Genomic DNA, 25430 nt, shown 5'->3' with positions numbered 1-25430 from the left:
GGTGAAAATAAATCCAAAGGGTTTCTACAGTTATATTAATAGCAAAAGGATAGTGAGGGATAAAATTGGTCCCTCAGAGAATCAGATTGGACAGCTATGTGTGGAGCCGAAAGAGATGGGGGAGATTTTGAACAATTTATTTTCTTCGGTATTCACTAAGGAGAAGGATATTGAATTGTGTAAGGTAAGGGAAACAAGTAGAGAAGTTATGGAAACTATGACAATTAAAGAGGAGGAAATACTGGTACTTTTAAGGAATATAAAAGTGAATAAATCTCCAGATCCTGACAGGATATTCCCTAGGACCTTGAGCGCAGTTGGTGTGGAAATAGCAGGAGCTCTGACAGAAATATTTCAAATGTCATTAGAAACAGAGATGGTGCCGGAGGATTGGCGTATTGCTCATGTGGTTCCATTGTTTAAAAAGGGTTCTAAGAGTAAACCTAGCAATTATAGGCCTGTCAGTTTGACTTCAGTGGTGGGTAAATTAATGGAAAGCATTCTTAGAGATGGTATATATAATTATCTGGATAGACAGCGTCTGATTAGGAATAGTCAGCATGGATTTGTGCGTGGAAGGTCATGTTTAACAAATCTTATTGAATTTTTTGAAGAGGTTACGAGGAAAGTTGACAAGGGTAAAGCAGTGGATGTTGTCTATATGGACTTCAGTAAGGCCTTTGACAAGGTTCCGCACGGAAGGTTAGTTAGGAAGGTTCAGTCATTAGGTATTAATATTGAAGTAGTAAAATTGATTCAACAGTCGCTAGATGGGAGATGCCAGAGAGTAGTAATGGACTGTTTGTCAGGTTGGAGGCCGGTGACTAGTGGTGTGCCTCAGGGATCTTTATTGGGTCCAATGTTGTTTGTCATATACATTAATGATCTGGATGATGGGGTGGTAAATTGGATTAGTAAGTATGCAGATGATACTAAGGTAGGTGGTGTTGTGGATAATGAAATAGGTTTTCAAATCTTGCAGAGAGATTTAGGCCAGTTAGAAGAGAGAGCTGAACAATGGCAGATGGAGATTAATGCTGATAAGTGTGAGGTGCTACATTTTGGTAGGAATAATCCAAATAGGACATACATGGTAAATGGTAGGGCATTGAAGAATGCAGTAGAACAGAATGATCTAGGAATAATGGTGCATAGTTCCCTGAAGGTGGAATCTCATATGGATAGTGTGGTGAAGAAAGCTTTTGGTATGCTGGCCTTTAGAAATCAGAGCACTGAGTATAGGAGTTGGGATGTAATGTTAAAATTCTACAAGGCATTGGTAAGGCCGAATTTGGAGTATTGTGTACAGTTCTGGTCACCAAATTATAGGAAAGATGTCAACAAAATAGTGAGAGTACAGAGAAGATTTACTAGAATGTTACCTGGGTTTCAGCACCTAAGTTACAGGGAAAGGCTAAACAAGTTAGGTCTTTATTCTTTGGAGCGTAGAAGGTTGAGGGGGGACTTGATAGAGGTATTTAAAATAATGAGGGGGATAGATTTAGTTGACGTTGATAGGCTTTTTCCATTGAGAGTAGGGGAGATTCAAACAAGAGGACATGATTTGAGAGTTAGGGGGCAAAAGTTTAAGGGTAACACAAGGAGGAATTTCTTTACTCAGAGAGTGGTAGCTGTGTGGAACGAGCTTCCAGTAGAAGCGGTAGAGGCAGGTTCGATATTGTCATTTAAAGTAAAATTGGATAGGTATATGGACAGGAAAGGAATGGAGGGTTATGGGCTGAGTGCGGACCAGTGGGACCAGGTGAGAGTAAGCATTTGACATAGACTAGAAGGGCCGAGATGGCCTGTTTCCCTGCTGTAATTGTTATATGGTTATATGGTTATAATGGATGCTGCTTTCCTGTGCAAATGCTCCTTGTAGATGTGTTCAATAGTGGGAAGAGGTTCCCAACCTTTCTTATTCCTTGGACCCCTGATTCTCTGGCCCCAGGTTGGGAACCCCCGCCGTAGGGGCACTCCCTCTCCTCTCCACTCAAATATTATCTGAAAACAGTGTGTCTGCTCGCAACCATGCTCTGCAAAAGTTTTCTCCAAGTTTTTAAAATTTTTGTAATGACTTCACCACCAGCTTCAGATGGTAAGAGGGGGCAGGCAAGAATGTAATTAGTACCACCCAGCTTCATTTACCACTGTGGCTGTGTGTCAGACCTGATCACTGTGCATTTTAATCCCACCAGTACCATTCGCTTTCTCATTGTGTTCTCATTGGTTAATATACTGGAGTCATAGAACACTACAGCACAGAAACACACCCTTCGGCCTATCGGGTCCATGCTGAACCATTTAAACTGCCTACTCCCATTGGCCTGCAACTGGACCATGGCCTCCATACTCCTCCAATCCATGTACTGATTCAAATTGCTCTTAAATGTCTGGAGACGGAGGTGGAGTAAAGATGGCGCTAAATGGCGACTCCTTTGCTTGTATCTTTGGAAACAGCTCTATTTCCATCTTTAATATCCTTATTTTTCCCTTTCAGGGTTCCTTTGAAGACCCTGACCTGGAGTTACACACTGACTTTGGTTCTTTGCCAAAGAATGGGAACTGTCCTCGGCTTTTCTGGACCGGCTATTGTTTGGCATGCCGAGGGGTTGGCCTGAGAGGCTGCCTCGTGTTTGGAAGCCTAAGATCTCGAGACTCTGGAAACGGGTGGATCGAAGGTCGGTGTCGCGGCAGGAGACTTATGTGTCGTCGGGGAGGCTGGAAAATCTTTCACTGTGAGCCCGAAGATCTGAGATCTTTGCGATCTTCGGGCACAGAACTCGTAAAAAGCAACAAAACAGACTTTTAACATCATAAACCAATGGGTTGTTATGTCTCCTGCTTGCTGTGAAAATGGGGGATACCTCCATCTCCCTTATCAGGGAGAGAGAGAACCTGTGGGCTGCCGAATGCCGGATGAATTGCGATAGTCTTTGGGGTAACTGCAAGATCTGTGTCTTTGCTATCGCTTAGCTCACGCTTGTGCTCAGTCGCGGGTGTGCTTTTTGTTTTGCCGGTGGGGGTAAGGGGGATTGTTGCTCGCCGCTGCTTACGCGCAGGAGGGGGGAGTTGGGGGTGACTTTGGGGTTCTCACGTTTAGCTGTCGTACATTCTTTGGGGCACTTCCCCGTTTTTATGGATGTTTTGCAAAGAAAAAGCATTTCAGGTTGTATATTGTATACATTTCTCTGACATTAAATTTGACCTTTGAACCTTTGAATGTTGACATTGAACCAGCGTCCAGCACTAGCACTGGCAGCTCGTTCCACACTCTCACCATCCTCCGAGTTAAAACGTTTCCCTTCATGCTCCCCTTAACCCATGCCATCCAGTTCTAGTCCCACCCAAGCTCAGTGGAAAAAACCTGCTTGTATTTATCTATACCCCTCATAATTTTGTATACCTCTATCAAACCAACCCTCAATCTTCTATGTTCTAGGGAATAAAGTCCTAACCTATTCAATCTTTCCCTGTAACTCAGGTCCTCAAGTCCCAGCAACATCCTTGTAAATTTTTCTCTGCGTTCTTTCAATCTTTCCTGTAAGTCAGTGACCAAAACTGCACACAATACTCCAAACTAGGCCTCACAAATGTCTTATTTATTTTTTACATGTATTCAGTAAAGCAGAGAAACACAATGGAATCATTGACAAACTCCTCACAATGACTGACAACCAATGGAAGGGTAGAGGGAAAGGAGAAGGGGAGAAGGAGAGAGGGAAGGAGAAGTGGGGAAGGGAGGGGGAAAGGAAGGGGAAAGGGGAGGTGGAAAGGGGAGGCAGATAGGGAAGGTGGAAAGGGAAGGTGGATAGGGAAGGCGGAAAGGGAAGGTGGATAGGGAAGGCGGAAAGGGAAGGTGGATAGGGAAGGCGGAAAGGGAAGGTGGATAGGGAAGGCGGAAAGGGAAGGCGGATAGGGAAGGCGGAAAGGGGAGGTGGATAGGGGAGGCGGATAGGGGAGGCGGATAGGGGAGGCGGATAGGGAAGGTGGATAGGGAAGGTGGATAGGGAAGGTGGATAGGGACGGTGGAAAGGGGAGGTGGAAAGGGAAGGTGGAAAAGGAAGGCGGATAGGGGAGGTGGAAAAAAAACCCTGGCTATCTACACAATCAATGTCTCTCATCATCATATACACCTCTCTCAGATCACCTCTCATTCTCCATGATGACAAATACAGTACTCAGCAAAAGTTCTTAACACCCTAGCTACATATATGTGCCTAAGCCTTTTGCACAGTACTGTACAAGTTGGCAGAAGTGCACATTTCTGTACTCCACAATTCTGTTGGGTGAGCATTTTCAAGTTCCTGGGTGTCAACATTTATGAGGATCTATCCTGGACCCAACATATTGAGGCAATTACAACAAAAACACAACATCAGCTATATTTCAATATGAGTTCGAGTAGATATGGCACACCAAAGACACTCTCAAATTTCTACAGATGTACCATGGAGAGCATTCTAACTGGTGCATCATCGTCTGGTGTGGACAGGCCACTGCACAGGATCAGAAAAAGCTGCTGATCAGCCAGCTCCATCATGGGCACTGGCCTCCCAGCATCGAGGACATCTCTAAAAGGCAATGCCTCAAACGGGCATCCATCATTAAGGACCCCTGTCACCCAGAACAAGTCCTCTTCTCATAGCTACCAACAGGGAGGAGGTACAGGAGCCTGAAGACACACTCAACATTTCAGGAACAGCTTCTTCCCCTCCACCATCAGATTTCTGAATGGACAATAAGCCCAAGAAGACTAATTCAGTATTTCCCCCTCTCTTTTTTGCATTACTTACTTACTTAATTTAATTTTCTTTATATATATAATACATACATACACACACATACACATCTTAGTGTAATTTATAGTTTTTATTATTATGCATTGCAATGTATTGCTATTCCAAAACAAGAAATATCAGAACTTATACCAGTGATATTAAACCTGATTCTGATTCTATGATATGTCTGAGAAATGTATACCACACATTGTCTTCCAGATGTCCATGACTTCAGCAACTTAACCTATCATCCTAATGTATCTGGAACTGAATACTGGGCCATGGTCATACCTTTTCCATTTTATATTTTAGTTCAATGGGAGAAGTTGGTGCTTTATCCTGCATGCACAAATTTACCAGAGGTAGCTACCAACCTGAATTCTCTCCTCTGGCTTCACTTCTGGCCCCAGCATCTATCCGATCTCCCTATGATTACTCTAGCCAAAAGCTGACAAGATGGACACAAGAGATTCTGCAGATGCTGGAAATCCAGATCTACACACAGAAAATGCTGGAGGAACTCAGCAGGTCAGGCAGCATATATAGAAATGAATAAACAGTTGACGTTTTGGGTTGAGACCCTTGGTCAGAACTGGAAAGGAAGGGAGAAGAGGCCAGAATAAAAAGGTGGTTGGAGGGGAAGGAGGCTAGCTGGAAGATGATAGGTGAAGCCAGGTGGGTAGGAAAGGTAAAGGGCTGAAGAAGAAGAAACCTGATAGAAGACCAGAGTGGGGAATAGAAGAGGAGGGAAGGGGGAGGGAATGCTTTTTTTAAACCAGTGATTTAACACACACACATTCCCTAATGGCAGTTTTCCTTATTCCATTTATGGCTCATAGAAAGTATAAACCGGTGGAAGTCTATTGGACTGGGAACCCCAATTTTTCAAATAAAATGCCTCTGTTAAGTTAAACAGACAATTGTCTTTCTAAACATTTTAAGGGCATGGAGTTGAGAACAGTACTCCACAGTACCTGTACAGGCCCTTTGGCCCACAGTGTTGTGTGGAACTTTTCACAATCTAAATTCAAGCTGTATCTAACTGTTCCCTCCCACATAGCCCTCCAATTTTCTTACATCTATGTGCCTATCCAAGAGTTTCTTAAATATCGCTCATGTATCTGCCTTTACCCCCCCCCCACCCCCGAGTGCATTCCACACACCTACTGCATTCTGTACCTCTGACGTTTTTCCTATACTTTCCTCCAATCAGCTTCAAAGTAAGTTCTCTCGTATTAGCTATGGCTGCTCTGGAACAAAGTCTCTGGCTGTCCACTCCATCCATACCTCTTATCATCTTAAACACCTCTATCAAGTCATCTCCTATCCTCCTTCGCTCCAAAAAGCAAAATCCTAGCTTGCTCAACCTTTCTTCATAAGACACGTTCTCTAATTCAAGCAGCAACCTGGTAAATCTCCTCGGCACTCTCCCTAAAGCTTCCACATCCTTCCTATAATGAGGCGACCAGAACTGAGCACAATATTCCATGCGGTCTAACCAGAGTTTCAGAGAGCTGCCACATTATCTGCTCTTGAACTCAATCTCCTAATTAATGATACCATACACCCTCATAAACACCCTATCAACATGTTTATTTATTTAGTGATACAACACAGGGTTGGCCCTTCTGCCCTAGCAACCCCTGACAAACCCAATTAACCGTAACCTAATCACAGGACAATTTCCAATGACCAATTGACCTTCCCTGTACATCTGTGGAATGTGGAAGGAAACTGGAACACCTGGAGGAATCCCAAGTGCCCAGACAAAACCCATGCATTCCATGGGCAGGGCGTACAGACTCCGTACAGGTGGCATCACAATTGAACTCCTAACTCCAAACGCCCTGAGCTGCAATAGCATAACACTAGTTGCTATGCTACCGTGGAACCCAAAAATGGCCCTCTTGCACTGCAGCTCTGAGCAACCTATGGATGTGAATCCTGCCTTTAAGTTCAACCTTCCAAAGTGAATCACTTCACACTTTTCCAGATTTAACTCCATATGCCACTTCTCAGCCCAGTCCTGCATCCTGTCAATGTCTGGTTACAACCTGCGAACACGTTCTACACTATCACAACGCCACCAACCTTTGTGTAATCTGCAAACTTGTGTAATCCACCATTCCACTTCCTCATCCAAGTCATTTATAAAAAAAAATCACTAACAGCAGAATTCCTAGTTCAGATCCATGCAGAACGCCACTGGTCAACAACCTCCAGGCAGAATGCACTCCATCTAAACCACCCTCTGCCTTCTTGGGATGAACCACTTCCAAGTCCTTGGATCTGATGTTTCCTGCCTTTCTGAATGAGCCTATCATGGGGACCCTTGACGAATGCTTACTGAAATACCTTTTCTCTTTGGATTTGTTGCCTTTGCTTTCTATGGTTAGTGTAAGTAAATAAAGACACACTGTGACTATCAGTATAATTTAACCTATTTATTTTTGGTTGAGCCTCTCAAAGTCCAACCCTACATCCCCATTGTGAGAAGTGGAAACAAATAAGGCTGGTCAGCAAGGCTCTGGTGAAGCTGTACAGGTCAGTCCCCTTTACAGTGGATGCAGTGGATGGCAGAAGCATTGATGAACTCCAACCATCACCTTCAGAGGACCATGGAAACAGGAGGTCATCGATGGCTGATGCTTCACTGAAGAGCCAAGGGCCCAAGTACTAAGCCTTTTTGTTGGGACTTGCATTCCACAGGCATCTATCTATTAAAAGCACTAGAGATTCTACAGATGCTGGGAATCCAAAGCAACACATGCAAAATGCTGGAGGAACTCAGCACATCAGGCAACCTTTATGGATATGAATAAGCAGTCAACGTTTCGAGCTGAGACCCTTCATAAGGACTGGAAAGTAAGGGAGAAGACTCCAAAATAAGGAGATGACAGGAGGGGAAGGAAGACAAGCTAGAAGGTGATAGGTGAAGCCATGGGTGGGGAGGGGAGATGTAGTAAGAACCTAGAAGTTGATAGGTGGAAAAGGTAAGGGGCTGGAGAAGAAGGAATCTGATAGGAGAGAGGAGTGAACCAAAGGAGAAAGGGAAGGTGGAGGGACACTAGAAGGAGATGATAGGCATGTGAGGAGCAGAGAAGAGGTAAGTAGGGGACAAAGTGGAGTACTGAAGATGAGGAAAGGAGGGGGGAATAAGTTAGAGAAATCATTGTTCATGCCATCAGGTTGGAGGCTACCCAGATGGACTATGAGATGTTGCTCTTCCAATCTGAGAGTGGGCTCATCATGGCAGTAGAGGAGGCCATGGACCAACATGCCAGAATGGGAATGGAGATAGCAATTAAAATGGTTGTCCAGTGGGAAATCCTGCTCTTTCCAGATGGTGCAAAGATGTTCCGTTTCTTACCTCCCCGATCTCGTACTGCCAGGTTATGGCCACTCTTTAGCAGGATGTTCAACTGGTACATCCCTGTGCTTGCCAACAGGTGATCGATTTTACTTGATCCAAGTTCTTGGTTCTCCTGCAGAAAGTAAATAAAAGAAATAATTGGATACCTTAAAAGAGAACTTCAAAGGAAACTTCATATTACGCTCAGATTTCCTCGTGTTTGTGACTCGGTGGTCACTTTATTAGACATACCTGCTCGTTAATGCAAATAAGGGGAACGAGAGGGAATTTATTTTTTTTAACCAGAAGGAGAAATTAATATTCACACCAGCAGAGACTACTCAGACAGAATATAAGATGTTGTCCTTTCACACTGAGGGTGGCTTCATCAACCCCTGATGCAACCCTATCCTAATCACAGGATAATTTACTATGACCTATTAACCTACAAGTTGGTCTGTGGGAGGAAACTGGAGCACCCGGAGGAATCCCACGCTTTCACAAGGAGGAAGTACAGACTCCTTACAGATGGCTCAGAATTGAACTTCGAACTCTGACGCCCCAAGAGATAAAGGTGTTGCGCTACCGTGGTGAGATAATTATCACACTCCTTTCAAACTTTTCCGCCTTTCCCAGGAGACGCAGACGATCTCCGGTCTTCCCTGCAGAAGCATCTGTCAGATCATGACTCATTCTTGACAAGAACCCTCTGCTAATGAATCCGGCAACATATCAAAGACAAACAAACTGACGTTCTTTTCTTTTCAAAGCAGGCAGCTTCAAACTCTCAATAACTGTTTGGTTTAACTTGTTACGAGTGTTTCTAGCTACATTCAACTTGAAAGTAAAATTATACTTGTAGTAGTCATTCATTGAATTGACAATTAGAAGGAGATGTTTGGGATTCAGCTGCTCAGACTAAACTCACATTTCTGTCAGATTTATGTCACAATGTAATGACTGCTTCTTCCCTCTCACTTCACGATGAAATATCAATGCAAGATTACAAAAAATTCAATCAGGCTCTTAAGGCATAACCAACCTTTCACAAAGCCATGCTGACTATTCCTAATCATATTATGCCTCTCCAAATGTTCATAAATCCTGCCTCTCAGGATCTTTTCCATCAACTTACCAACCACTGAATTAAGACTCACTGGTCCATAATTTCCTAGGCTATCTCTACTCCCTTTCTTGAATAAGGGAACAATATCTGCAATCCTTCAATCCTCCGGAACCTCTCCCGTCCCCATTGATAATGTAAGGGTCATTGCCAGAGGCTCAGTAATCTCCTCCCTCACCTCCCACAGTAGCCTGGGGTACATCTCATCCTGTCCCGGATGAGACTGGTGAAGAAGTAAAAGAGGGAGAAGAGGGGAGTGGTAATGATAGGGGATTTATTAGTCAGGGGAACAAACAGGGGATTCTGTGGACAAGAACGGGACACCCAAATGGTACGTTGCCTCCCAGGTGCCAGGGTCAAAGATGTCTCAGATCACATGCACAGCATTTTGGGAAGGGAGGGAGAGCAGCCAGATGTCTTAGAACATATTGGTATCAATGACATAGCAAGGAAAAGCAGAGGTCCTGAAAAGAGAATATAGAGAGCTAGGCAGAAAGCTGAGAAGCAGGATCTTCAGGGTAGTAATTTTTGGGTAGCTGCCTGTGCCACACACCAGTGAGGGCAGAAACAGGATGATTTGGCAGATTAAGGCGTGGCTCAGTAGCTAATGCAGGGGGCAGGGCTTCGGGTTCTTGAATCATTCAGATCTCTGCTTGGGGAGGTAGGACCTGTACTAAAGGGATGGGTTGAACCTGAACCTGAGGGGAAACAATATTTTCATGAGCAAGTCTGTTAGAGCTGTTGGGGAACGTTTAAACTAATTTGTCAGGGGCATGGGAACCAGAGTGAAGGGACTCAGGATAAAATGGATGGCAAAAAAACAAAGATAGCGTGCAGTCAGACTGTCAGGAAGGGCAGGCAGATGATAGGACAAAATTGCAGCCAGCAGGGTGAGTATCAGTGCATGAGGGATGCAGAATCAAAAAGGGTAGCAAGTACAGTACTCAAAGTGTTATATCTCAATGCATGGAGTATAAGAAATAAAGTGGATGATCTTGATGCACTATTACAGATTGTTGGGTATGATGTTGTGGCCATCACTGAATTGTGGCTGAGGATGGCAGCGGTTGGCAGCTGAATGTCCATGGTTTCTGAGGGATTGGAAGATAAGCATAGGGGGATGACATGGCTCTGCTGGTAAAGAATGACATCAAACTCGTAGATGTTACGGAGGATTGGAAGATGTTGGATCCTTGTGGGTTGAGTTAAGAAACTGCAAGAGTAAAAGGACCCTGATGGTGGTTATATACATGCCTCCCAACAGTAGCTTAGATGTGGACCAGAAATTACAATGGGAAGAAGAAAAGGTGTGTCAGAAAGGTAATGTTATGATAGTCTTGGGAGATTTTAACATGCACATCGATTGGGAAAATTAGGTCAGTAATGGATCTCAAAACAGTGGGTTTGTTGAATGCCTGCGAGATGGTTTTTTAGAGCAGTTTGTTATTGAGCCTACGAGGGGGATCAGCTATACTGGATTGGGTGTTATGTAATGAACCAAAGGTGATTGGAAAGCTTAAGGTAAGAGAACCTTAGGAGGCAGCGATCACAATATAATTGAGTTCAACTTAAAATTTGATATGGAGAAAATAAAGACTGATGTAGCAGTATTTCAGTGAAGTAAAGGAAATCACAGTGGTATGAGAGTGGAGTTGGACAAAGTAAATGGAAGGAGATGCTTCCGAGAAAGAAAGGGTTATCACACAAGAAACGTTTGATGACTCTGGGTCTATACTTGCTGGAAGTTGGAAGGATGAGGGGGATCTCACTGAAATTTTTGAATGTTGAAAGGCCTAGACAGAGTGGACATGAAAAGGATGTTTCAGATTGTGGGGGAGCCCAGAACAAAAGGGCATGGCCTCAGAATAGAGGGGTGCCCATTTCAAACAGAGAAATTTCTTTAGCTAGAGGGTGGTGAATTTGTGGAATTTGTTGTCACAGGCAGCTGTGGAGGCCAGGTCACTGGGTGTATTTAAGGCAGAGAATGATAGGTTCTTCATTGGACATGGCATCAAAGGTTACAGGGAGAAGGCCGGGAACCTGGGTTCAGGTGTGGAGAAAGGATCAGCCATGATGGAATGGTGGAGCAGACTCGATGGGCCAAATGGTCTAATTCTGCTCCTATGTCTTATGGTCTTAAACATTTTACCTTGCACCTTAACCTATAGCCTCTAGTAGTAGTCTCACTCAGCCTCAGAGGGAAAAGCATGCTTGCATTTACCCTATCTGTAACCCATCATCATTTTGTATCTCCCCACATTCTCCTACACTCCAGGGAATAAATTTCTAACCTATTAAACCTCTCACGATAACTGCTTTTCAATAAGGAAGGGCAGACAATTTGTTGCAGCTAAAAGTACTGGCTAAGGGAAGCATAGTGATTAGCTTACGGCTGTTACAGTTTAGGACTTCGGAGTTCACAGTTCAAATCTGGTGTCCTCTGTAAGGAGTTTCTACATCCTCCCCATCATCCGACAGCAATCCCGTAGATTGCTGGTGCATGAATGCAGTCGGCAAGAACAAGCCCTCCACAGTCTGCAGATGAATGCACGCACACAATTCATCTTGTTTCCACCAATCGAACACTGCAGAGCAACACCGACAGGACAGGCCTGCCCTGGCCCTCTCGGCAGCTGCGTCATGCAACACTGCCTCGGTTGTAGTCCGCACTCAACCGAGGCCATGCAGTCAGTCTCACCAATAAACCAGTGAACCAGATTTGTAATATTATGCATTACCATGGTCCAACAGGGTTTTGTGAACACAAGAAAAACTTTCAAGGCAATCAGATGCTGTCAGACTGCACACCACATTCACACACCGACCCCGACATCTTTCTGTAACAGGCAGCAATACAGTACAGGGGCTAGTCAGAAGATTTGCATTTGACTTAAATATTGCTTGCTCATTAATATAAATAGAAATGTCCAATGTTATTGATTAATGGCATCGCCTGTGTTGACTTATGATTGATTTGATAAATATTCATCCTGTTAAGATTCATTTAAAATGCCATCAGGTTATAAAACAACTTCACTTTCTTCCAATTATTAGTGCAATTAAATATTACTGAACCATGAAGGGAAAGACAAGACATGCTTTAAAGAGCTTCGAGTTTTATAATATTAAACATCAGATTTTTAATGAATATTTTGCAGAATGTCATCACTTTTGACTATAATTCACCAGTATATGAACTGTTCGAATACACTAGTGTTCAGTTTTCATTTAGTAATGTTTAGGGGTCCCTTACACAGGCAAGGAATTTCATTGCATCTTGGAGTAGATGACAAAAGCCTAACCTGACTCTGAATAGTCTGCTGCTTAAATAGAACGTTAAATTGAGACATCCAGCTGTTTATTCACTAGCATTGCCTAAATTTATTGATTTAGGTCACATTGCTTCTGGCTTCTCCCCACAATAAACATTAGATTAGTGCTGGTATCTCCTCAGTTCTACAAATGCAGTTGGACCCATGCACAATGTTACTGAAATGTGTACTTCAGGTAGACACGTGAACGTTCCTTCTACAGTGATACTACTAACTGATTGGTCCTAGCACTGATGAGTGTGGAGTGGAATTTCTGGGTTTAGGTTGAATGCTACACTTGTCTACAACAGAGTTATTTACAGCACTTCAAAAATATTAATTGTCTGTGAAATTTGGAGACATTTCCAGAATGTGTCACAGTCATAGAACAGAAGCATTCTACAGAACAGAAACAGGTCCTTCAGCCTATCGACCTAGTGCCATCTACCTGCACCCAGATCACAGCCCACCATACCCCTACGATCCACGTACCTATCCAAATTTCTCCTAAATGTCAAAATTGAAGCCCCCATCCACCACTTACATTGGCAGCTCATTCCACACTCACACTACCCTCTGTGAAGTTTCCCCTCGTTCCCCTTAAACATCTCACCTTTCACCCTTAACCCATGACCTCCTGTTGTTGTCTCATCCAACCTCAGTGGGAAAAACCTGCTTGCATTTCCCCTAGTGCCCAAAAAGTGTAGGGTGAGCTATCACACTGTGGCACTCACTTCTACAGTGACAGAGCATTTTGGGAGCTTGGTAATGGCTAGAATCAACTCCTGCCAAACCAAGGACCTGAACTCACTACAGTCTGCCTATTGCCACAATAGGTCAACAGCGAATGCAGTCTCACTTGGTGTCCATGCAGCCTTGGATCACGTGGACAATAATAATACTTACACTAGGCTGTTGTTTATTGACTACAGCTCAGTGTTCAACACAATCCCACCCTCAGCTGTAATCAAAAAGTTCCAAAGCCTGGGCCTCTGTACCTCCCTCTGCAACTGGATCCTTGACTTCCTCACTGGGACAGAAATAAAATCTCCCCCCACTGACAATGAATGCTGGCACACTTCAAGAACTCACGTTTAGCCCACTGCTCTACTCTCTCTACACCCATGATCCTGCAGCTAGGCACAGCTCAAATGTCATCTATAAACTTGCTGATGACACAGATACTGTTGGCAGAATCTCAGATGGTGACAAAGAGGTTTACAGGATTGAGATAGATCTGCTGATTGAGTGGTGTTGCAGCAACGACCTTGCACTCCATGTCAGTGAGATGAAGGAATTGATTGTGGACTTCAGGACGAGGAAGTCAAGGGAACACACACCAGACAGTTTCAAGTTCCTAGGTGTCAAAATCTCTGAGGGTCTATCTTAGGCCCAACATATTGATGCAATTACAAAGAAGGCATGACAGCAGCTATACTTCATTAGGGGTTTGAGGAGAATAGGTATATCATTAAAGACACTTGCAATTTCTACAGATGTACCTTGGAGAGCAGTCTAACTGGTTGCATCACCAACTGGTTTGGAGAGGCCACTGCTTAGGATGGGAAAAAGCTGCAGAAAGTTGTAAACTCCGTCAGCTCCATCATGGGCTCCATCCTCAACAGCATTCAGGACATTTTCAAAAGGTGATGCTTCAAAAAGACAGCACCCATTGTTAAGGACCCCTTCACCTCGGACATGCCCCTTTTTATTGCTACCATCAAGGAGAAGGTACAGGAGCCTGAAGACCAACACTTGACATTTCAGGAACAGCTTCTTCCCCTCTGCCAACAGATTTCTGAATGGACAATGGGCCCATGAACGCCACCTCACTATTATTTGCTCTCTTTTTGCACTACTTATTGAATTTAACTTTTTTTATATTTACTTCTTACTGTAATTTACAGTTTTTATGTCTTGCAATGTACTGCTACCATAAAACAACAAATTTCACAACATATGCCAGTGATATTAAATCTGATTTGATTATACCCCTCATAATTTTGTATACCTCTATCAAATCTTCCCTCACTCTCCTACGCTCTAGGGAACAAAGCCCTAACATATTCAATCTTTCCCTTTAACTCAGGTCCTCAAAAGTCCTTGTAAATCCTTGTACGTTTTCTCTGTACTCTTTCAATCTTAATTGCATCTTTTCTGTAGGTAGGTGACCAAAAGTGCACACAATACTCCAAAACAGGCCTCAACAACATCTTATTCAACTTCAACATAACATCCCAACTGCTGTACTCAATACATTGATTTATGAAGGCCAATGTGCCGAAAGCTTTCTTTATGACCCTATCTACCTGTGACGCCACTTTCAGTGAATTATGGACCTGTATTCCCAGATCCCTTTCTTCTACTGCACTCCTCAGAGCTCTGCAGTTCACTGTGTAAGGCCTACCCTGGATGATCCTACTGAAGTGCAACACCTCACACCTGCCCACATTAAAGCCCCTTTGCTATTTTTCAACACGTTTTTCCAGCTGATGCAGATCCCTTTGCAAGCCATGATAGTCTTCCTCGCTGTCCACTACATCCCCGATCTTGGTGTCAACTGCAAATTTGCTGATCCAGTTATCCAGATAATTGATATAGATGACAAACAACCCAATGGATCCAGTTACAGGGAGACAGCAGGAGAATGGGGTTAAGAGGGATAATAATTAACACATGATGGATTGCCTTAGCAGACCCAATGGCCTTATCTGCTCTTATGTCTTATGGTATCATTGCAGCTGGACTATACCACACTATAACTTTACAATAAACTTGAGCCGCAAAGTTCAGTCAAAGCTGATTTTCTGAATATTCAGTTCAAAAAGAACATAGAAACTTTATTCTGGACTTCAGTTAATTTATTGTTTCATAAATAGTGATTGTAATTTATAGTTTTTATTATATATTGCATTGTACTGCTGCTACAAAACAACAAATTTCACAGCATATGTCGGTGATATTAAACCTGATCCTGTCAGCTTGAACCATTTTGGCCATTCTCTGCTGACTTCTCTCATGAGCAAGACTCAAAGAACTGCTGCTCACTTGATTTTTTTTTATTTTTTGTACCGTTCTCAGAGAACTCTAGATCGTGTTGTGTGAAAACCCCAGGTTATTGGCAGTTTCTGAGAATCTCAAACCACTCTCTCTGGCACCAACATTCATTCCACAGTTAAATTTGCAGAGACCAGACTGTGAATGTGCACCAATAATATGAAAATTGAAATCAGACCTACCCAGAAACCAAAGCATGTTGTGTGGGGAGTGGGCACCACAAATGAAGACACCAGTTAAATGAAAATTGTGTGTTTGCTGCTAAACAATTAGTTTTTTAAAAATATTATTTATTGGGAGATGGAGCGCAGAATAGGTCATTCCAGCCCATGGAGTCACACCACCCAGCAAGCCACTGATTTGATCCTAGCCTAATTGCGGAACTACTTACATTGACCAATTAACCTACTAACCACAGGGAAATCAGAGTTCCCAGAGGAAACACTCATGGTCACGGGGAGAACATACAAATGTTTTACAGAGGACACTGGAACTGAACTCCAAACTCCAATAGTATCGCATTACTGTGGTGCCTCCATCATCAATAACACACTGTGGTGGCTATTAATCACTACAGTTTTCAGTGAACTACTGGACCCAGTATGATCTAGTCAACACTCAGTAGCCATTTATGAGGTACACCTGTACACCTGCTTGTTAATGCAAGTATCTAATCAGCCAATCATGCAGACATGGTCCAGAAGTTAGTTGTTGTTCACACCAAACATCAGAATGGGGAAGAAATGTGGTCTAAGTGAATTTGACTGTGGAATGATTGTTGGTGCCAGAGAGAGTGGTTTGAGATTCTCAGAAACTGACAATAACCTGTTGTGGGGTTTTCACACAACACAATCTAGAGTTCTCTGAGAACGGTACAAAAAAAAATCAAGTGAGCAGCAGTTCTTTGAGTCTTGCTCATGAGAGAAGTCAGCAGAGAATGGCCAAAATGGTTCAAGCTGACAGAATCAGGTTTAATATCACCGACATATGTTGTGAAATTTGTTGTTCTGCAGCAGTACATTGCAATACATAGTAAAAAAAACTATAAATTACGATCACTATTTATGAAAAAAAATTAAATGATAGAGCAGAACAAGAGGAAAAACATACTGAGGTAGTGTTCATGGGTTCATTGTCCATTCAGAAATCTGATGGCAGAGTGGAAGAAGCTGTTCCTGAAATATTGAGTGTGTGTCTTCAAGCTCCTGTACTTCCTCTTTGATTGTAGCAATGAGAAGAGGGCATGCCCTGGTGTTGGGGGTCCTCATTGATGTATGCTGCCTTTTTGAGACATCGCCTTTTGAATGCCTGGATGCATGGGAGGTTAGTGACCATGAGGTAGCTGGCTGAGTTTACAACTTACTGTAGCCTTTCCCCATCCTGTGCAGTGGCCTCTTCATACCAGATAATGATGCAGCCAGTTAGAATGCACTCCACGCTACACGTGTAGAAATTTGCAAGAGTCTTTGGCAACATGCCAATTCTTCTCAAACTCCTCATGAAATATAGCCACTCTCATGCCTTATTTGTAATTGTATCAATCTGTTCAGCCCAGGATAGATCCTCAGAGATGTTAACACCCAGGAACTTAAAACTGCTCATCCTTTCCGCTTCTGAGCCTTCAGTTAGGATTGGTGTGTGTTCCCTTTAAGTCCACAGCCAATTCCTTGGTCTTATTGATTTGCCTACAAAAGCAACAGGTGTACAGCAGATGCCACCTCACTGGCTCTTCACATAACCCTGAAACATCTGGACAGCAAAGCTTCACACATCAGGATGCTCTTTATCAATTGCATTCAATATAATTCCCTCAAAACTAATAAGTAAATTCCAGACCTGGGCCTCAATGCCCCGTTGTGCAATTGGATCCTAGATTTCCTAATTTGTAGGTCCCAGTTAGTTCGGATTGGCAAAAACAGCTCCTCCACAATCTCCATCAGCACAGCAGCACCACAGGGAAGTGTGCTTAGCCCCCTGCTCTACTTACTTTACACCTATGACTGTGGCTAGGCACAGCTCCAACACCATATACAAGTTTGCTGATGACACCACTGTTGTGGGTTGTATCAAAGGGAGAGATTAATCAGCATTCAGGAGGGAGACTGAAAATTTTGCTGAGTAGCTTAATAACAACAACCTCTCAATGTCATCAACAAGACCTGGAAACTGATTGTAGATTTCAGGAGAGGGAAACCAGAGGTCCATAAGCCAGTAATCATTGGAGGATCAGAGGTCGAGAGGGTCAGTAACTTTAAATTCCTGGGTTTCACTATCTCAGAGGACCTGTCCTGGACACATCATATAAATATTATTGCAAAGAAAGCACTCCAGTACCTTTACTTCCTTAGGAGTCTGCGGAGATACGGCATGTCATCAAAAACCTTGACAAACTTCCAGCAGTGTGTGTGGTGGAAAGTGCGATAACTGGCTGAATTATGGCCTGGTATGGAACACCAATGCCTTTAAGTGGAAAATCTTACAAAAGGTAGTGGATTCAGCCCAGTACATCATGGGTAAAACACTCCCGACCATTGAGCACATCTACTTGACACTTTGCTACAGAAAAGCAGCAACCATCATCAGAGATCCTCACCACCCAGTCCATCCGGTAGGAGGACAAGAGCCTCATGACTCACACCACCAGGTTCAAGAACAGTTACTACCCCTCAACCATCAGGCTCTTGAATAAAAGGGAATAGTTACACTCACTTAAGGACTCTTTTTCCTTGTCATTTCATGCTCGTTATTTATTTATATCTGCATTTGCACAGTTTGTTGTCCATTGATCCTGTTTACCCACAGAAAAAGAATCAGTGTTGTATGCGGTTGCATGTATGTACCACATGGTGACATGTATGTATAATAAATTTTACTTTAAACTTTAATGTTGAGTGCAAGGTTCTCGTTTTGACACCACTCAGTGAAGTTATCTCACTCCTGTACACCTCCTCATCACCAGCAGAAATTCTACTGACATAGTTGTGACACTGGCAAATTTATAGATGGCATTTGAGCTGTTCTAACCACACAGTCATAAGTGCAGAGAGGGTACAGCGGTGGACTAAGCATGTATCCCTGAGAGGCACCGATGTTGATTGACAGCGAGGAAGAGATGTTATTTTCGATCAGCACAGACTGTGGTCTCCTGATGAGGAAGTCAAGGATCCCGTTGCTGAGGAAGGTACAGAGGCCCAGTTTTTGGAGCTTGTTGATTAGAAGTGAGGGTACGATGGTGTTGAACACTCTGTAGTTAATAAACAGTTAATCACCATGCGTTACAACAGTGGCGTGCAAAAGAGTATCTTGAACGCAGAACAGTAACTTAAATAACCATACATTACTGCACAACAATGGTGCACACAACATCTCTGAACACATAACACTTTGTACCTTGAAGTGGATGTGCTACAGCAGCAGAAAACCATGAACAAACACTCAGTGGCCACTTTATTAGGTACAGGAGTGGCCACTGAGGGAATAATCACCTGGGAACATTCCAAGACACAAAATATATCAACCTCCAAATCTCTCTCCAACAATGCCACAAATCCTTGGCCTCTCTTCATCAGATACAGAGCCACTCTCACTGTGAGGTTCTCCAATCCCTTTAGTTAACTGGTTTACTATTGTCACATGTCCTGAGGGCCTGAACACTTTTCATACGGGTCACTTTATTACAGCTGTATGCTGAGGTAGTACAAGGTAAAACAGGACGAGAGTTCAGAGCAAAGTGCAGCACAGGTAAACAATACAGCACAAGGTCATAATGAGGTTGATTTGAGGTCCGAGTCCATTACGTCATTCTAGGGAACCACTCAATGCATGAACAATAGGACAGAAGCTATCCATGAGCCAGTTGGTGCGTGCTTTCAGCCTTTTTAAACTTCTGCCTGATAGGAGAGAAGAGAAGAAAGAATGTGCAGGGTGGTTAGAGTCTTTGTGTTGGCTGCTTTCCTGAAGCAGAGAGAAGTAAAGACAGAAACCATGGAGGGCAAGCTAGTTTCAGTAATGTGCAGAGGTATATCTATAACTCTCTGTAGTTTCTTGGAGTCAGGGGCAGAGCAGTTACCAAACCAAATCTTGATACATTGATAAAAACTGATGAGGATCAGATGGGAAATTTCTTTAGCCCCCTGAGGATGTTGAGACACTGGTGAGCTTTCTTGGCTGTGATGTTAACATGATTACACCAAGGCGGTATTAACTCCTGGGAACTTGAACTTCTCAACTTTCTTAACCTCAGCATTGAAGATCTAAGACATTAGAATTAGGCCATTCCGCCCATTGAGCCTGCTCCATCGTTCCATCATGACTGATTTATTATCCTTCTCAACCCCATTACCCTGCCTGTCCCCATAACCTTTGACACCCTTACTAATCACAAGAACCTATCAACCTCCATTTTATATAGACTCAAAATGATTTGGCCTCCACAGATATAAACAGAAGTATCTGCAACACACCCCCACTTCCTAAAGTCAATGGACAGTTCTTTTGTTTTGGTGACACTGGGAGAGGTTGTTGACATGACAATGCGTCATGAGTTGCACTTTGCTACAAGAGAAAATGTAGATTCATTCAAGCTGACAAGTACACTCTTCCAACTGAATTCTTCACACTGTCATCTGCCAGTTTAGCTCAGAAAGTTGATGGGATGTAACAGGAAAATAAACATTCTCTCCAGGCCATTCTGATACTGGAAGCTGAAGGCAGAGTCGGCCTGTGCTGGGTTTGGAGGCCTGTGGGAGGGAGGAAAGGGGCTTATTTTGCTGTTTTTATTTGTTGTCATTGATGTTCTGTTTTGTTATTGCTGTTGCTTGTGTTGTTTTGCTGAACATCGTAAGCATGCTATGTTGGTGCTGGAATGTGTGACAACACTTGCATTCTGCCCCAGGCACTTCCTTAGATTGTGTTGGCTGTTAACATAAATGATGCAATTCACTGTATGTTTCAATGTACATGTGATAAATAAATTAATCGCAATCTCAGCTGTAGTAGTCATCTTAATGGCATCATTTTTATGCAGACATCATAATAACATAATTCTTACTACAATATTCTCTGGAATTTCACTCCTCTTTACCTAGTCCCCCATTATACATCAAACTGGACACACAGTGGAAACCCGCATCAAGAAGCACAGGAGGTGTATCTGTTTGGGAAATCAGCAGTAGCAGAACACTACATTTGCAATGGCCACAGGAATTACTTTGATGGCAGAAAACCATGGTGTCTCACCAATGGCTTCTGGGACCACCTGGTATAGGAAGCCATTGAAATAAAACCAGAGGAAAATAATTTTAACAAAGACAAAGGTCTCGCTCTAAAAAAGAACTGGAATTCAATTGTAAGCAAAGTGGGAGAGCAGAAACCTGATTGGATGAGGACTAACCAATCAAGAGGGACGGATTATGGGTGTATAAATGAGACATGCCCAGGCACCATCGCTGAAGTAGATGGCAGAGATTGTCATTGAAAAATTGATTAAAATTGATACCTATACCTGGCTGGAAGCCCAAGAAGAGTTTCTACATCATATACGTCAGGAAAGCACTAGATCCTTTTTCACTACTACTATTAATATATCATGTCATCATGATACACTACCAAGTCATCATGAAAATGCTTAAAGATATTAATATTGATGGAAAAGATCTGAGAATAATCAGGAATCTCTACTGGCTACAAAGTTGCAGCCATATGGAAAGACAACAAGATTGGTGAATATCAGCCAATAAAGCAAGGAGTCAGACAGGGTTGTGATCTATCACCAGCCCTGTTCTCCCTGTACGGTGAAAACATCATGAGACCCATACAAGACCTACCTGGAATAAACATAGGAGAATTCAATATCAACAACCTCCGCTATGCGGATGATACAGTACTGATAACAAACAGTGAAGTAAATTTACAGACACGAGTACCTACCATCAACACAGAGAGCAAAAGTCTTGGCCTAACCTTAAACAAAAGAAAACTGAAGTAATGGCAATATCAAAGAAACCTTATATCCCAAACTGTAGGATCTTACTGGGAAATGAAATCCTGAAACAAGTTCACAATTTCAAGTCCCTTGGATCATGGGTAACATCTGATGACAAATGCGAAACAGACAGAAAAGAATAGAAATGGCAAGAACAGCATTTATAGAAATGAGAAACATCCTAACAAACAAGAAAATAGCAATTGACATGCGCATTAGAACTCTCAGCTGCTACATTCTTCCTATATTGATGTATGGCTGTGAGTCATGGACCATCACAAATGCAATGGAAAAAAGAATCGATGCAGCAGAGATGAGCTTCCTCAGAAGAATGCTATGCATATCATATACGGACAGGATAACCAATGAAGAAGTTCTACAGAGAACAAAAACAAAATGTACATTACTTAAAAAAATCAGAAAACAGCAATCAAAATTCTTTGGACACATCATGCGAAGAAAGACATTAGAACATTTAGTTACAACTGGAAAGCTGGAAGGAAAAGCAGAGGCTGACCGAGAATGAAAATGATAGATGGATTAACATCACGGTTAGAAACAGGGGAGGCAACAACTACAATTCGGAGGGTCAGGGACCGTGATGGATGGAGAGACATGATCGCTCACGCAGAATGGCAAAGCACCTGAGCTAACTAATATATCGCCACCTTTGTTTCGGCCAACTATTGGGAACGCAAACACAATTGCTTTACAATTACTATAACAGCAGATGCACTTACTTCAGTAACTCAGTAAAACACAGAAATGCCCGCAGAGATCTTGCAAATCAAACAAAATAGCTGCACACACAATCATTGAGTTTTACAAGAGTGAAGCATGACATGACTTGCAGACTCCCACTACCCCTTTCCCTAGCACAATACTTGAACTGAGTTGGTCACTGGGAACTTTTCCTTTTCCATGAATGTCTTTAAACTTAATAAAGGGATGTATTAACAGAGCCCAACTGATCACAGTATCTTATATTCCCTTACAATCGGAGAGCTGATGAGAGATGCAAAGCTTTGGGATTCATCAAGTAGACATTCTGTCCTTTAGTATGGGAATCATTGTATGGGAATAACAGTGCTCAAGCTGACGGTTTGAGATGTGTTTATTTTAATGCAAGGAGTATTGTGAACAAAATGGGTGAGCTTCGAGTGTGGATCAGTACTTGGAGCTATGATGTGGTGGCCATTACAGAGACTTGGATGGCTCAGGGACAGGAATGGTTACTTCAAGTGCTGGGTTTTAGATGTTTCAGAAAGGACAGGGAGGGAGGCAAAAGAGGTGGAGGCGTGGCACTGTTGATCAGAGATCGTGTCACAACTGCAGAAAAGGTGGACACCAGAGAGGGATTGTCTATGGAGTCTCTGTGGGTGGAGGTTAGGAACAGGAAGGGGTCAGTAACATTACTAGGTGTTTTTTATAGGCCGCCCAATAGTAACAGGGATATCGAAGAGCAGATAGGGAAGCAAATCCTGGAAAAGTGTAATAATAACAGAGTTGTCGTGATGAGAGATTTTAATTTCCCAAATATCGATTGGCATCTCCCTAGAGCAAGGAGTTTAGATGGGATGGAGTTTGTCAGGTGTGTTCAGGAAGGTTTCTTGATACAATATATACAGGAACCTTGGTGTACAAAGGCTGTAATAAATCTAGTCAAGCAGAAAAGAAAAGCTTACAAAAGGTTCAGAGAGCTAGGTAATGTTAGAGATCTAGAAGATTATAGGGCTAACAGGAAGGAGCTTTAAGAAGGAAATTGGGAGGGACAGAAGGGGCCATGAGAAGGCCTTGACTGGCAGGAGTAAGGAAAACACCAAGGGATTCTACAAGTATGTGAAGAGCAAGAGGATAAGGTGTGAAGAATAGGACCTATCAAGTGTGACAGTGGAAAAGTACGTATGGAACCGAAGGAAATAGCAGAGGTACTTAATGAATACCTTACTTCAGTATTCACTATAGAAAAAGATTTGAGGTTGTACTGATGACTTGCAGCAGACTGATAAGCTTGAGCATGTAAATTTTAAGAAAGAGGATATGCTGGAGCTTTTGGAAAGCATCAAGTTGGATAAGTCGCCGGGACTGGTTGAGATGTACCCCAGGCTACAGTGGGAGGCGAGGGAGGAGATTGCTGAGCCTCTGGTGATAATCTTTGCATCATCAATGGGGATGGGAGAGATTCTGAAGGATTGGAGGGCTGCAGATGTTGTTCCTTTATTCAAGAAAAGGAGTAGAGACAGCCCAGGAAATTATAGACCAGTGAGTCTCACTTCAGTGGTTGGTAAGTTGATGGAGAAGATCCTGAGAGGCAGGATTTATGAACATTTGGAGAGGTATAATATGATTAGGAATAGTCAGCATGGCTTTGTCAAGGGCAGGTCGTGTCTTACGAGCTTGATTGAATTTTTTGAGGATGTGACTAAACACATTGATGGAGGAAGAGCAGTGGATGTAGTGTATATGGATTTCAGCAAGGCATTTGATAAGGTATCCCATGCAAGGCTTATTGAGAAGATAAGGAGGCATGGGATCCAAGGGGACATTGCTTTGTGGATCCAGAACTGGCTTGCCCACAGTAGGCAAAGAGTGGTTGTAGACGGGTCATATTCTGCATGGAGGTCGGTCACCAGTGGTGTGCCTCAGGGATCTGTTCTGGGACCCTTGCTCTTCATGATTTTTATAAATGACCTGGATGAGGAAGTGGAGGGATGGGTTAGTAAGTTTTCTGATGACACAAAAGTTGGAGGTGTTGTGGATAGTGTGGAGAGCTGTCAGAGGTTATAGCAGGACATTGATAGGATGCAGAACTGGGCTAAGAAGTGGCAGATGGAGTTCAACCCAGATAAGTATGAAGTGGTTCATTTTGGTAGGTCAAATATGATGACAGAATATAGTATTGATGGTAAGACTCTTGGCAGTGTGGAGGATCGGAGGGATCTTGGGGTCCGAGTCCATAGGACGTTCAAAACAGCTGTGCAGGTTGACTCTGTGGTTAAGAAGGCATACGGTGTATTGGCCTTCATCAATCGTGGAATTGACTTTAGGAGCCGAGAGGTAATGTTGCAGCTATATAGGACCCTGGTCAGACCCCACTTGGAGTACTGTGCTCAGTTCTGGTCACCTCACTACAGGAAGGATGTGGAAGCCATAGAAAGGGTGCAGAGGAGATTTACAAGGATGTTGCCTGGATTGGGGAGCATGCCTTATGAGAATAAGTTGAGTGAATTCGGCCTTTTCTCCTTGGAACGACGGAGGATGAGAGGTGACATGATAGAGGTGTATAAGGTGATGAGAGGCATTGATCGTGTGGGTAGTCAGAGGCTTTTTCCCAGGGCTGAAATGGTTGCCACAAGAGGACACAGGTTTAAGTTGCTGGGGAGTAGGTACAGAGGAGATGTCAGGGGTAAGTTTTCAGAGAGTGGTGAGTGTATGGAATGGGCTGCCAGCAACAGTGGTGGAGGCAGATACGATAGGGTCTTTTAAGAGACTTTTGGATAGGTACATGGAGCTTAGGAAAATAGAGGGCTATGGGCAAGGTAGGGACATGTTCAGCACAACTTTGTGGGCCAAAAGGCCTGTATTGTGCTGTAGGTTTCCTATGAATAATTGGGAATTTGCGGTGCTACGGTAGCGCAGTGGTTACCGCAATTCCATCAAAACCGGGATTTCGTAGTTGCGAGTTTAATCCTGGCATCCTCTAAAGGATTTTGTACATGATCCCCTTGTCCATGATTTACTCCGGGGGATGCTCCAGTTTCCTCCCACATTCCAAGACCATAAAACCGTAAGATATAGGAGCAGAATTAAGCCATTTGACCCA

The 25430-nt window shown here is 43.1% G+C and overlaps 1 protein-coding gene across 3 annotated transcripts in view; it reads right to left on the bottom strand.

The window, feature by feature from the left end:
* The window catches only part of mctp1a (multiple C2 domains, transmembrane 1a), a 553815-nt gene that overhangs the window by 421287 nt on the left and 107098 nt on the right, over positions 1-25430 (bottom strand). For all 3 annotated transcript variants that reach the window (XM_073066356.1, XM_073066347.1, XM_073066365.1), the window contains exon 3: positions 8152-8266. In XM_073066356.1, coding sequence (XP_072922457.1) covers positions 8152-8266 — 115 coding nt within the window. The remainder of the gene's footprint in view (positions 1-8151; positions 8267-25430) is intronic.

This window comes from Hemitrygon akajei, chromosome 2 (assembly GCF_048418815.1).
Source record: "Hemitrygon akajei chromosome 2, sHemAka1.3, whole genome shotgun sequence".
Taxonomy (NCBI): domain Eukaryota; kingdom Metazoa; phylum Chordata; class Chondrichthyes; order Myliobatiformes; family Dasyatidae; genus Hemitrygon; species Hemitrygon akajei.
The sequence above is the reverse complement of the archived record's forward strand: the minus strand, read 5'-3'. Positions and strand labels throughout refer to the sequence as shown.